General features: G+C 42.7%; 1 protein-coding gene across 1 annotated transcript in view; it reads right to left on the bottom strand.

Moving 5' to 3' along the window:
• Window positions 1-9,409, bottom strand: part of PPM1D (protein phosphatase, Mg2+/Mn2+ dependent 1D) — a 64,183-nt gene extending 54,774 nt beyond the window's left edge. Inside the window, exon 1 of the mRNA XM_023204683.2 lies at window positions 8,704-9,409. Coding sequence (XP_023060451.2) covers window positions 8,704-9,175 — 472 coding nt within the window. The 5' untranslated portion in view covers window positions 9,176-9,409. The remainder of the gene's footprint in view (window positions 1-8,703) is intronic.
• Window positions 9,410-14,548: the final 5,139 nt, after the last annotated feature.

Below are 14,548 nucleotides of genomic sequence, written 5' to 3'. Positions count from 1 at the left end.
TTTATTTATTTATTTATTTATTTATTTATTTATTTATTTATTTATTTAAGACAGAATCTCGCTCTGTTGCCAGGCTGGAGTGCAGTGGCGCAATCTCGGCTCACTGCAACCTCTGCCTCCCAGGTTTAAGCAATTCTCCTGCCTCAGCCTCCCGAGTAGCTGGGACTACAGGCGTGTGCCACCACAACCAGCTAATTTTTTGTATTTTTAGTAGAGACTGGGTTTCATCATGTTCTTGACCTCATGATCCACCTGCCTCAGCCTCCCAAAGTGCTAGGATTACAGCAGTGAGCCACCATGTCCGGCCTGGTAATGTTTTATTTTTTAAGCTGAGTTATGGATGGGTGTTTATTACATCATTTTACACCTTTTCGAATATTTCATAATATAAAGATTCAAAGAAATCTAGTTTTACCTGCATAATATAGAAACTAATTACAATTTAAATTGCTTCTTTTTTCTCTCAGTGATATCAATTCTGGAGACTACCTAATACAGATCAAAAGTAATGACTGATAATGAAAATGGAAAAAATAAATTTGAACTTGATAAGTTAATATGGCACACAACTCTTTCAGAACATATAATTTATGAGAAGGTGAAGATCCTTAATCGTGAAAAAATGGGAACAACCAACCTAAAACAAGATAAACATTTAAAATTCTATGGTTTAAGAGGTTTCTCCAAATTCAATTATTTCTCTCTCCCCACTTTGGTTTCTTTCCATTTTAAATTAAAGTAATGCCAAATCTAGAACCAACAATTTAGGTTAAGACTAACTTCTTCATGATTTCCTGAGTCATACTCTTTTAAAATGAATGCTCTAAATCTTCAGTCCAAGTTAACAAATGAAACTTTTGTATTTCATCTTCCTTTACAAATACTGTGGCTAATTCCCTGTAATCACACCAGAGCTCACCCTTCTCTTATTTCAACAGAATGTCATCTTTCTATTGACTCTCTGGATAAGACTATGATACACAGCTAAAAACTGCACTTCGTTCACCATCTTCATTAAACTATCAAAAGAAGGGACACAGAAAACATTATTTCCAATAAGTAAACCTAAAAAAGCCTATACAAACTTTAAAACTTATTTCTGCCAGGCACGGTGGCTCACACCTGTAATCCCAACACTTTGGGAGGCAAGTGGATCACCTGAGATCGGGAGTTCAAGACCAGCCTGACCAACATGAAGAAACCCCGTCTCCACTAAAAATACAAAATTAGCCGAGTGTGGTGGCGCATGCAGGTAATCCCAGTTACTCGGGAGGCTGAAACAGAAGAATCACTTGAACCTGGGAGGCGGAGGTTACAGTGAGCTGAGATCGCGCCACTGCACTCCGGCCTGGGCAACAAGAGCGAAACTCCATCTCAAAAACAAAACAAAACAAAAAAATGTATTTCTACTTTTTTTTTGAGGCAGAGTCTCACTCTGTCACCCAGGCTAGAGTGTAGTAGTGCGATCTCGGCTCACTGCCAACTCCACCTCCCAGGTTCACACCATTCTCCTGCCTCGGCCTCCCGAGTAGCTGGGACTACAGGCACCTGCCACCATGCCTGGCTAATTTTTTGTATTTTTAGTAGAGACGGGATTTCACTGGGTTAGCCAGGATGGCCTTGATCCCTGACCTCGTGATCCGCCCACTTCGGCCTCCCAAGGGGCTGGGATTACAGGCGTGAGCCACCGTGCCCGGCCAAAAAAACTTATTTCTTAGAAGGCAAGCATAATAAAAGGGCAGTAAACATACATATGTGAATAAACATAAATTAGGCATAACCTAAAACTTATGATCATGAATAAAGATTAAAAAAATGACTTTTTAATAAAGAATATATTCAGGCCTGGATGTGGTGGCTTATGCCTGTAATAACAGCATTTTGGGAGGCCAAGCTGGGAAGACTTCTTGAACCCAGGGTAAGGAACCAGCCTGGGCAATATGGCAAGACCCTGTCTCTGTTACAAAAAAAAAAAAAAAATTAGTTGGGCACATGCTTGTAGTCTCAGCTACTTTAGAGGCAGGAGGATCCCTTGAGTCAAGGAAGTCAAGGCTGCAGGGACCTTTGATCATGCCATTACACTCCAGCCTGGGCAACCGAGCAAGACCCTGTCACCAAAAAAAAAAAATACATATATATATATTTATACATTCTTTCATTCCATACTGTATTTACCAAATCGCTACCTCAAGACAAAAATAAGCCATTTTAAAAATTTTCCTTTATAAATCTGGGAGGGGTACACATGATTAGAAAGACAGAGAGGTCAAGCTTAACACTAATCAAATAATTCAAGAAGGGCTCAGTAACATAGAAAAGGTATAATTTTAAAATGTAAGATAGTCCACATTCATTAGAATGCTTTTTTTTTAAATGGAAAAGTTAACAAGTGTTAGAATATGGGGAAATCGGAACCTTTATACATTGCTGGTAGGAATGTAAAATGGTACAGCTGCTATGTAAACAGTTTGGCAAGTCCTTAAAATGTTAAACATAGGGGCTGGGCGGGGTGGCTCACGCCTGTAATTCCAGCACTTTGGGAGGCTGAGGTGGGTGGACCATGAGGTCAGGAGATTGAGATCATCCTGACTAACATCGGGAAACCCTGTCTCTACTAAAAAAAAATACAAAAAATTAGCTGGGTGTGGTGGCGGGTGCCTGAGGTCCCAGCTACTCGGGAGGCTGAGGCAGGAGAATGGCGTGAACCCGGGAGGCAGAGCTTGCAGTGAGCCGACATCGTGCCATTGCACTCCAGCCTGGGTGACAGAGCGAGACTCCGTCTCAAAAAAAAAAAAAAAAAAAACCACACACACACAAAAAGTTAAACATAGAATTACCACATGATCCAGCAATTCCACTTACAGGTTCATAAACAAAAGAACTGAAAAACTGGGATGCAAACAAATGCTTATACACCAATGTTCACAGCAGCACTAGTCACAATAGCCAAAAAGTGGAAACAACCCAAATGTCCATCAACAGAAAACTGGATAAACAAAATGTGGCATGCACACATCTATATGATGGCATATTATTCAGCCCTAAAAAGGAAAGAAATTCTGACTCATGGTACAATGTGGATGAGCTCTAAAGACACGCTAAGCAAAATAAGTCAGACACAAAAGAACACTTTTCTACTTAAATGGAGTTTTGGAATAGTCAAATTCATAGCAGTACAAAGTAGAATGGGGAGTTTAGCAGAGCTGGGAAAGGGTTCACAATGAGATATTATTTAATGGGCACAGAGTTTCTATTTGGGCTGATGAAGAAGTTTGAAAATTGATAGTGGTGAAGGTAGCACAACATTATGAATACACTTAATGCCACTAAATTATATACCTAAAAATGGCTAAAATGGTATAAATTTTATTTATGTATTTATTTTTGAGACAGAGTCTCGCTGCTTCTCCCAGGCTGGCGTGCAATGGCGTGATCTCAGCTCACTGCAACCTCTGCCTCCTGGGTTCAAATGGTTCTCCCACCTCAGCCTCCCCGGTAGCTGGGATTACAGGCACACGCCACCACGTGCGGCTAATTTTTTTGTATTTCTAATACAGACGGGGTTTCACCATGTTGGCCAAGCTGGTCTCAAACTCCTGACCTCGGGTGATCAGCCGGCCTCGACCTCCTAAAGTGCTGGGATTACAGGTGTGAGCCACCACGCCCAACCTGGTATAAATTTTACGTTATCTGTATTTTAGCACAATTTTTTAAAGGGAGAAATTTTAATTTAAAAAAGGAAGAAAGTCCATTTGTTTGTTTACACTCAACAGAAATTCAACTAAACTCAACTAGTTGTTGAGCAGTTACTTTGGGCAAGGTATTATGTGGTCAATCCTAAAACGATTAAAGATAAGTAAAGCAGTATCTCTGGCCTCAAAGACCTCAAGATTTAGCTGACAGGCAGATACTATAGCAGACTAGAATCTCCCAGTGGTCTGTGTAATCTTTATAGGGATTCTACAAGGCCAAAACTATTTTCATAATAATTCTAAGAATTTATTTGCCCTTTTCACTGTGCTGACACTTGTACTGATGGTAGAAAGCAATGGCTGGTAAACTGCTGGTGCCTTGGCAGGAGTTAAGGCAGTGGCACCAGACTGAGCTATTAGTCACTGCATACTTCACAGCTACCTATTTACAGTCCAAAAAAAACAAGCTAATTTCACTTAAGAATATTCCTGGCCAAGCGTGGTGGCTCGCGCCTGTGGGAGGCCGAGGCAGATGGACCACTTGAGGTCAAGAGTTCGAGACCAGCCTGGCTAACATGGCGAAACCCCATCTTTACTAAAAAACAAAAAACAAAAAACACAAAAATTAGCCAGGTATGATGGCACACGCCTGTAGTCCCAGCTACTTGGAGGCTGAGGCACGAGAATCGCTTGAACCTGAGAGGCAGGGTTGCAGTGAGCTGAAATTGCGCCACAGTACTCCTGCCCAGGTGACACAGTGAGACTGTCTCAAAAAAACAAAAATTAAAATTAAAAAAAGAATATCCTTGATGACACAACAAAAATTAATCTTATTAATTCTCAACCCATGAATATCTACTTTTTTTTCTGTTGCCCAGGCTGAGTGCACAGGCTCCATCATGGTTCACTGCAACCCAACCTCCCAGGCTCAAGCGATCCTTCCATCTCTGCCTCCTGAGTAGCAGAGACTACAGGCACATGCTACCATGCTAGGTTCATTTTTTATTTTTATAGCAACAGTGTCTTGTCATGTACATCTTTTTAATATTCTACATGACAAAAAGGAGACTATATAAAAACAGGCTTTTGTTACATACTACAGGAAAAGCACCTGTGATTGATTGTCTGAGTCATGTAATGAACAAGCCACACTATTCATCGACTATCATCTTTACTTGAGAGACTGATAAACTGTGTTAATAGGACTTGGGCATTTGGTGTACATCTTCAACATGAACAAAGTGAGCTTTTCACTTCAAGAAAAACTGACAGTATTTGTTGTCAGATACATTTCTAATTGTTGCTTGAAAAATACATTTTGGAAAATGTGCATCCACAACAGTGAACTAGATAGCTTCTCAATATTTAAAGACTTTTCTGATGAGATCAGTGATATTAACAAACATGATTTTCTTTGATATTGTATAATGAAATGTGTTACTATTCAGAGGATGTTCTTAACTGAGTGAACCATTACTTTCCAAATAACTAATGCACTATGTCACAAAAATCACACATGGATGAGATTCATTCAAAGTACAAAACAGACCAACGGATCTTAATGTATTAAGCATGACATTCATTACTAGGGTTTCAAATTCCAATTCAACTAACTTTAAGAAACTACTTTTCTTCCACCTTTCTCTGGGGGAAAAAAAAGCTACCATTTTAGTGCAGAATATCCACAATTATCTGAAAAGACTAATACAATATTTCTCCTTTTTCCTACTACATATGTGTGTGGGGCTGCTTTTTCTTTAGACACTTCAACCAAATAGCACAAGAGATTGAGTGCAGAAGTGGCTATAATTCAGCTTTTTATTTATTATTATTATTATTTTTTGAGACACAGTCTCACTCTGTTACCCAGGCTGGAGTGCAGTGGCGCGATCCCAGCTCAAGCAACCTCCGTCTCCAGGGTTCAAGCAATTCTCTCTGCCTTAGCCTTCCGAGTAACTAACATCACAGGGACGCACCACCACACCCGGCTAATTTCTGTATTTTTAGTAGAGACAGGGTTTCACCATGTTGGCCAGGCTGGTCTCAAACTTCTGACCTCAGATGACTTGCTCGCCTTGGTGTCCCAAAGTGCTGGGATTACAAGCGTGAGCCACCCCGCCCAGACATTCAGCTGTCTTCTATTAAGCTAGACATTAAAAGAGGTTTGCAAAAATGTAAAACAATCCCACTCCTCCCACCACTATTTCTTATTTGGGGAAAAAAGTGGTATTTCTTTAAAACATATAAAAATATGTTTGTTTTTAAAGAAATATTTTTAAATTGTCTGTTTAAATTTCTCATGTAGTAAATATTGGAAGATGTAGCCCACATAAACAAAAACTCTTTGGAGTACTCAATAAGAGTATAAAGGGTTCTGAGAGCAAAAAGTTTGACAACTACTACTACAATCCAATGAGCACTACAAAAGTAGAAAAAACGGTGCTCGATTCCAAAAGAAAGAAGTCTTCACAGAAGAAGACATACTGACTGGGAATCTACATGATGGATATATTTTTCTTCGAGTTTCCCTTGTTGGGGGGTCGGGGTGAGAGAGGCACAATCCAAGAAAATGGAAATGGAGTATTTCGATGTGCCCTGAAAAAGGATGAGTAGAGACTAATGTAATGGAAATCCGTGTAACCGATATAATTTACTAGAGAGGCTGAATCTGTACAGGAAAGGGGTTGGCCTGCAGATTACAAACTACAGTTTATTTTCTAGAAAATGTGGAGCCATCCAAGAATTTGTACTGAAAAAAAAATTTTAAATCTTCATTTCCTTTGTCAAGACTCCCAAAATAATTAGCATACTTTTTTTTTTTTTCAAGTTTTGAGGACGATGTCTGAGGTCTAGCTGTGGTACTAAACAAACTTTAACACTTTTCTGGAGTATAAGGCTCTAAACTTCATGCATCATAACAGTGAAAGCTTAATTCGAAAAGTCTGTGTATGTAAAACTAAACCATACATATTTACATTTAACAGCATGGTCCCTGCTTTATTAAAAAATGCTGCTGAAGGTCCAGCAGGGTGGCTCACGCCTGTTAATTCCAGCACTTTCGGAGACCGAGGAGTGAGGATCGCTTGAGCCCAGGATCGCTTGTTGCCCAGCCTGGGCAACAAAGTGAGACCGCCCACACCAATTCCCCGCCCGCGCCCGTCTCTTTAAAAAAAAAAAAAATTAGCCTGGCGCGGTGGCTCAAGCCTGTAATCCCAGCACTTTGGGAGGCCGAGAGGGGCGGATCACGAGGTCAGGAAATCGAGACCATCCTGGCTAACACGGTGAAACCCCGTCTCTACTAAAAATACAAAAATAGCCGGGCGAGGTGGCGGGCGCCTGTAGTCCCAGCTACTCGGGAGGCTGAGGCAGGAGAATGGCGTAAACCCGGGAGGCGGAGCTTGCAGTGAGCTGAGATCTGGCCACTGCACTCCAGTCCCGGCGACAGAGCGAGACTCTGCCTCAAAAACAAAACAAAAAAAAATTAAATACTAATGTAACGGAGTTTATATCTTAAAGACTTTTTATCCTTAAAGTTCAAACATGGCAAATTCATGTTACTCCAAGTACAATGCAAAATAAACAGAACTCTAAATAGTTCTTTGTGTCTAGTCTTCCTCTCTTGTGCTGCTGTCGACTTCTCGTTGCCCTGCAGTCAATGATATGACATATTTCTACAATACCTACAGTGCTTTCAGTTCTACGATGCCTACACAAAAACAAAATACATTCATAAAGAGGGGCCAGGGGATGGATGGGAAACGCCTCCAACAAGCCTAGTGGCTGGTCTTTGAGTCAATCAACTAATTCTTGGCAGAAAGCCAAGCAAATGGAAAACAGACTTTGAAACCGGCTAAATCTACAACTCTATGACAATACCTTTCTAAAAATGTTCTGTATTTGCTAAATCTAACTCTTTTCTCTATGTCTCTATCCCCCTGCTGAAAATAAAGCAACTTTATTATGCTGCCATAAACAAGGTTTTTTTCCCACCACTGGAGAGTATTGTCTTCTTTGCTCTAACAAAGATGCATGCCATTTATTCACTGCAACAGATAAGCAATTATAATCCTGTAAGATTATTCTGTATATGTCGGGCACAGAAATCCTGCCTGCTTTACAAACATTTAAAACTTAGATGAAACTACAACTCCACCGAAATTTTTAGACATTTAAGACCTTTATTTCCTTCTAGCATACAGTAATTCCTTGCCTTTCCCTATTTTGATGGGCATTTACAATTTATAAGTACTATTTTTAAACTAGGAACTGTTGAAAACTACCTGAAAGCAATCAGCTAAGGCAATCTGCAAAAAGAAAGCCCAAGCACAATTTAACGCACACCCTTAACACGGGGCCAGTTTAAGAGGTAACATGTTCCGCGTTTTTATTTTTCATAAGCAGTACACGTTTATGATCCTAAAAACATCTCACCATCATTACAACGGAATTCCTTCCAAAACTTTAAGTTGCCGGATGGTTACATTTCAGCCCTTGTAAATTAGCTTACGCTTTACTCCAGCAACCAACCCGAGCAATCCCGGGTCAATCTGGAGAGCTGACACCACCGGTAGGCGGCAACCGAGAGGGACAAGACTTTCAGGAGCAGAATTATGACAGATTCTCTAAGGAAACACTACAATTTTTCCTTCGCCTGGCCCAGGTGCAACACTGGTTTATCTTTTGGCCAAAATCTGGCGCCAGGTTTTAAGCACGTTTTCATTGGTTGCCACCACAGTGAAGCAGGAAAGGGAGAGGGCTGCTTCCCATTGATCCTTGGAGGATGGAAATAAAGCAAGAAGAGGTTGCAGGGAGACAGCAATCCTATCTTCCCCAAGGCTGCTTGGTTTGCCCGGACCTCCACCCAGCAAAGCGCTATTCCACCGTTTGGTAACTTCCATCAATGTACACTTTGGTTGCGCTCTGGGTGCCCGGGGCCCACGCGGGGCTAGTGCCATAAAAGCCCTGAACTGCCTGAAAAAGGGGCGGGCGCCAAACAAGCCAGGGAACGTACCCAGTTTCTTCCACATGGCGAGGTGACAAGCGAGAAAGCCTTTGCGGATGGCAGCGCAAACCTTAGCCGGCTCGGATGAGGTGAAACCCTTCTGCTTCTTGATAAAACCCCACAAGTGCTCCCGAGCAAACTGTGCCGCCTCCCGCCCGCCGTGCCCGTCGCACACGGCGAAAAAGGCCACGGAGGAACGGCGGCGGCAGCAGCGGCTGGGTGCAGGCGAGGCCCCGGCGTCCGGGGGAGGGTCGCGAGCCTCTCGGGCTGCCACCGCTGGGCCTTTCCCCGAGACTTCGCCGCCGGGAGGGGCGGGCGGCGACGGCCGCGGAGACAACGGCTGAGACAGCGACCGCCGCGGCGAGGGCTTTTCTTCAGCCGTCGGTTCGGGCTCCACAACGATCTGAGTAACGTCCTCCATGTACTTCCTCCCGCCCTGGTCGGAGAAGACGCTCACTCCCAGCGAGTACAGCCCCGCCATGGCCGGCTGGCCGGGATCCCGCCGGTCCCACGCAGCCCGCCGAATCCGGCGGCGGGAGACACACTAGGCGCTCGCCGGCCAACTATTGTTTATCTTCGACGACGCCGAGAGGGGGGAGGGGGCGGTCCCGGGGGGGGGGGGGCGCGCGATGTCTGGACTTGTCCGCGAGAGCTGGGCCAGAGCGTCGGGGAGAGCGAAGCCAAGCAGTTGCGCCTGCGCACTGTGCTTCCCCCGCCCGCCCGCGCCCACCACACAAATCAGGCGTTCTCCCCCGCTGACGTCACCCGGCTCTCTGAGCCCGACCAATCCGGAGTCGAGTGGAGCGAGCCCGCCCTCCTTCCCCGCCTTCGCTCCCGCCCGCTAGGCCGCGCTCCCGCCTCCCGCCGCTGGCGCTGGGCCAGCGCACCTACCAATTTGCTTCACCCACGCCGCCGGCTTTTTCGCTCTCCGGGTTGTCGGCAGTTGCTGATCCTTTTCGGAGCTGCTTGGTCATTGTAGGCTTTTGGCTCAGTCCGGGGTTCTTAATGCGGCCTGCTGGCTTTGGCGTCTCGCTGCTCCCTTTGCCGGGAAGGTGGTGTGGACTCGGGCCCCCAGCGAGTGGAGAATGAAGGGAGAAGAGTTCACCCTCCTCCTAAGCGAAATGGCGGGAAACCTCCCTGCCGAAGGGCGATTGTGAGCTGGCCGGAACAAGTGCGGCACCCTTAAGCTGGATCTGGATGGGACGTATCCGACTGGGAATGGAGGAGGGAGGCAGTCCAGTTCTGTTGTTTAAAAAGCATTTGGGAAATTTCCACCGTCAGCTGCACAGTCTCGGTTCACATAACTAGGTATTGTCAGAGATATTAAGAGGGCTGTATTCTAACTAATTCCTAGCAGATCTTTTCAGCTTTTGTTAAAGGTGGTGCTTGTTTCGACCAGCTCTGGATACAGCATTTTATTCCTGCGGTATCACTTCAAGTTATCACTTGAAAATAACTGACAAAAACTGCCAAGAGCCCTAGTGCTCTAACGGTTTGGTGATCGTCCCCTCTCTTCACCGAGTCGGTCACAATCCCAACGCTAAAACCTTTGCACTGATTTTCACGGAATTAAGCCGCAGAGCGAGGAATACACTAGTATTTGCTCAGTAGCATACGTTTTGTAGCTGAATCACTAAAGTTCACTTTTCCCGTTTTTGGCCACTTCATCATCAATCTGTACTTTCCTGTACAACCTTTGAGAACTTCAAATGGCCTGAAAACAGTATGGAAACGGGAATGGGGGGAATGTACATACAGTTGGCACAAGAAATATAAATAGAAAAGATCTTTATACCAATAAAAATATAAATAAGCAAAAGCAGCTGAAGAAAATGTAGAAAATCTGAATAGATCAACTAAATAAAAATAAATATAATCGAAGATATTCATTACCCCAAAAAGCACTAGACCAGATGGTTCCAGGGCATGGAAACACTTGAAAAAGAAAAAAATCCCAGCTTGTTTGGAGAGGTGATCATAACCCTGTTAATAAAACCTAAGTGTTATGAACACTAAAAGGAAACCTACAGACCCTGTTTTGTAACGATGAATACAAAAATCCTAAATGAAATATTAGCATTGTAATAAATAGGGAGTAGCCTCCATATCACAAGACCTGCAACAAGAATGGTTTGTGTAGCTCTATATTATTCATCTTAACGGTTCACCACGTTTGACCCAAGAGATTACCAAAAGATAATTCCATCATGCTTTATAATCCTTTCCACTTCAATCACAACCAATGGGATCTGCGTCATCCGTTTATTGCTGTGGTATCTCTATGCTACTCTACTTCAGCTACTCTGATTCCATATCCCACTCTTCACCAAACATCCTAACCATTTCACTTCACACTTTTGATTTCAACATCTGCCATCAGCCACTTCCCCTTTATTCTTAGCCTCTTCTGTAAATGTTCCCATCAACTTCCCATTCCAACTGAAACCCGGTTTATCACTTAGCAAAACTACCTCCCTTGCAACTTTTCAAGTACAGGAGGTTATTTTTCCTCCCATAGGTATTCTTATCTGTGGCCTACTCCTCATATTACCTCCAAACTACTTCTCTTCCTTCCTCCCTCAGAAACTCAAGTTCTTTTAAAATTTATGCAGACTGCTACTACTGTGAGATGCTGTCAGCGACTGATCCCTGGTGTCTCCCCGTCATTTTTCATAGCCCACTGTCTTCGTTTCTTCTACTATTCATGTCACTTCTCATCCACTTTATTTTTCAAGATACTATCCATATCTTCCATACTGTCTCCTTTTCAAGAGTTTTACTGCTCCAACAGTTATCCTCCTTGCTCGTGCCTCATCAATCTCTCCTTTCTCTTTATAAATCTTAAAGACGGGGACTTGCTATGATGCCCAGGCTGGGGTGCAGTGATTATTCACAGGCGCAATTACAGCTCACTGCAGCCTCAAACTCCTGACCTCAAGTGATCCTCTAACTTTAGCCCCCAAGTAGCTGAGATTAAGGCATGTGTCACCACACCCAGACTAATTTCTCCTCTTCTGGGTCATTTCCATTTGTATATAAATATGTTCTGTTTTCTTTCTTTTTTTGAGACAGAGTCTCCCTCCATCACCCAGGCTGGAGTGCAGTGACTCGGCGAGTTATCTCGGCTCACTAGCAACCTCTGCCACCTGGGATCAAGGAAATCTCGTGCCTCGGCCTCCCTAGTAGCTGGGACTACAGGTGTGAGCCACCATATCTGGCCACCATTACCTCTTACCTGGACCACTACACTCGCCTCCTCACAAATCTTTCTTTCACTCTTGGCCTTCTGCAATTCTTTTTCCTCTAGCTACTATAGTGATCTTTCAAAAATCATAAATCAGATCAAGTCATTCTTTTATTCAATACACTCATGGCTTCCATCACATTTAATATAATATGGGCCAGGCGCGGTGGGTAACACCTGTAATTCCAGCACTTTGGGAGGCCAAGGCGGGCAGATCACTTAAGGCCAGGAGTTGGAGACCAGCCTGGCCAACATGGTGAAGCCCTGTCTCTACTAAAAATACAAAAATTAACCAGGCATGGTGGCGTGCACTTGTAGTTCCAGCTACTCAGGGGAGACGCTGAGGCAGGAGAATCACCTGAACCTGGGAGGCAGAGGCTGCAGTGAGCTCAGGTCACACCACTGCCCTGAAGCCTGGACAACAGAGACTTTGTCTCAAAAAAAATAAAATAATATGCAAACTCCTTATGAAGGCCTGAATCATCTGTTTGGCCCCTAAATATTTGTCTAACATCTTTTCATAACACTTTCCCTTTCACCACTAACTGCTAGCCTCACGGGCCTTTTTTCTGTTCCTTGAACAGAAAATATCAAACTATTAGGAGACTTTGTGATTTTTTTTTTCATTAGCAGTTCCCTCTCCTTGAAATGCCATCCCCGCTCCCAGCAGCTTTACAAAGCTGGATTCTTCTTCCTACTCAGATCTCAGCTGAAATATTGAGGGACTTTCCTAACTACCCAATCTAACGTAGCCACCCAATATCTCTCTTTCACATAACGCTATTTTAATTATCTGCAGAGGACTACTCACTAGCTGATCTTTTTTATTTGTCCCAATTAGACTATAGGCTCCATGAGAACAGGGAACTTGTCTTGTTCATTGCTGTACACTCTGAGCCTCAGACAGAGTTGTTGAGTGAGTTAATTAATTAATTTACTTAGCAAGAAATGTATAAAATTAATATGAGGAAAACCAGGAAACTTTGCTAAAGAAAAAAAGTCCTACATAATTTAAAAGGTACCATGTTTCTAGATGAGAAAACAACTCAATTGGTCTCAAATTAATCTACAAATTTATTGTAACTTTAATCAAAATTCCAACTGGATTTTTTTTTGTAACTTGACAAGTTGATTCCAACATTTATCTGGAAGAGAAAATGGATAAGAATAGCCAAGACATTGTTGAAAAAGAAGGTGATTAGTTGTTCTACAGATATTAGAATATCGTTTTTTATTTTTATGAAATTTTTTTTTTTTTTTTTTTAGACAGACTCTCACTCTGTTACCCAGGCTGGCACGATTTCAGCTCACTGCAACCTCCGCCTCCTGGGTTAAAGCAATTCTCATGCTTTAGCCTGCCAAGTAGCTGGGATTACAGGCATGCACCACTACACCAGGCTAGCTTTTGTATTTTTAGTAGAGATGAGTTTTCACCATGTTAGCCAGGATGGGCTCAATCTCTTGATCTCTTGATCCGCCTGCCTCCACCTCCCAAAGAGCTGGAATTACAGGTGTGAGCCACCGCGACCGGCCATATATTTTTTTTAAATACTAAAAGAAAACATGGGATAAAAATATCCTTAAAAATCTTTTTAAGTTTCCCTTGTTGTATTTCCAGTGGTTTTAAGCTTAAAATGTCCTCAGTGTCCTTTTAAGCCAGGTATTGTGGCTCATGACTGTAATTCCAGTACTTTGGAAGGCCAAAGTGGAAGGGTTGTTTGAGGCCAGGAGTTCCAGACTAGCAAAGGTAACATAGCAAAACCAGGACCTCATATCTTAAAAAAAAAAAAACAACAAAAACCCAGAAAATAAAATGGTCTTTTTACTTCTGAGATTACTTAAACTTATGACTAAAATTTTATGTTTTCTTCTAGTATTTTGCTGGCTAAAATATGTTTTTACATTCAGATTTATCTGGAATTATTTTGGCATAAAGTGAATTTGAGTTTCTTTCAAACAAGTGTGTTTCCCAATTGGTTACTGATACTCCCTTTATTAGTAAGTTTTTATATATGCTTGGATCTGTTTCAGGGTTAACTGTTGTCATCCACTGATTTGTTCATTTTAGGAGTCATGTCTTTAATTACAGAGTTCAAAATCTTCAAACATACACTCTGATAATTAATTTTAGGCCAGGCACAGTGGCTCATGCCTGTAATCCCAGCACTTTGGGAGGCCGAAGTGGGTGGATTGCTTGAACTCACAGTTCAAGACCAGCCTGACCAACATGGCAAAACCCCGTCTCAACTAAAAATACAAAAATTAGCCGGGCATGATGGTGCCTGCCTGTAATAATCCCAGCTACTCGGGAGGCTGAGGCACAAGAATCACTTGAGCCTGGGAGATGGAAGTTGCAGTGAGCCGAGATCATGCCACTGCATGCCAGCCTGGGTGACAGAGCAAGGCTCTGTCTCAAAAAAAAAAAAAAAAGAGAAAGAAAGAATTAATTTTAGAAACAAAATAAAAATCTAATTAATTTGCTATTATTTCTTCCCATAGCTAAATATCAGTGACGTCTACCAAGTAGAGTAGTAGTCCATTGTCCATCTATTAGAGCCACTTCATGTATTTACAGCTGTGAGATGATGTGTCTCAAGAGGTTAAATTCTG

Source organism: Piliocolobus tephrosceles, chromosome 16, assembly GCF_002776525.5.
Source record: "Piliocolobus tephrosceles isolate RC106 chromosome 16, ASM277652v3, whole genome shotgun sequence".
NCBI classification, from domain to species: domain Eukaryota; kingdom Metazoa; phylum Chordata; class Mammalia; order Primates; family Cercopithecidae; genus Piliocolobus; species Piliocolobus tephrosceles.
This window is presented reverse-complemented; position numbering and strand designations above follow the sequence as displayed.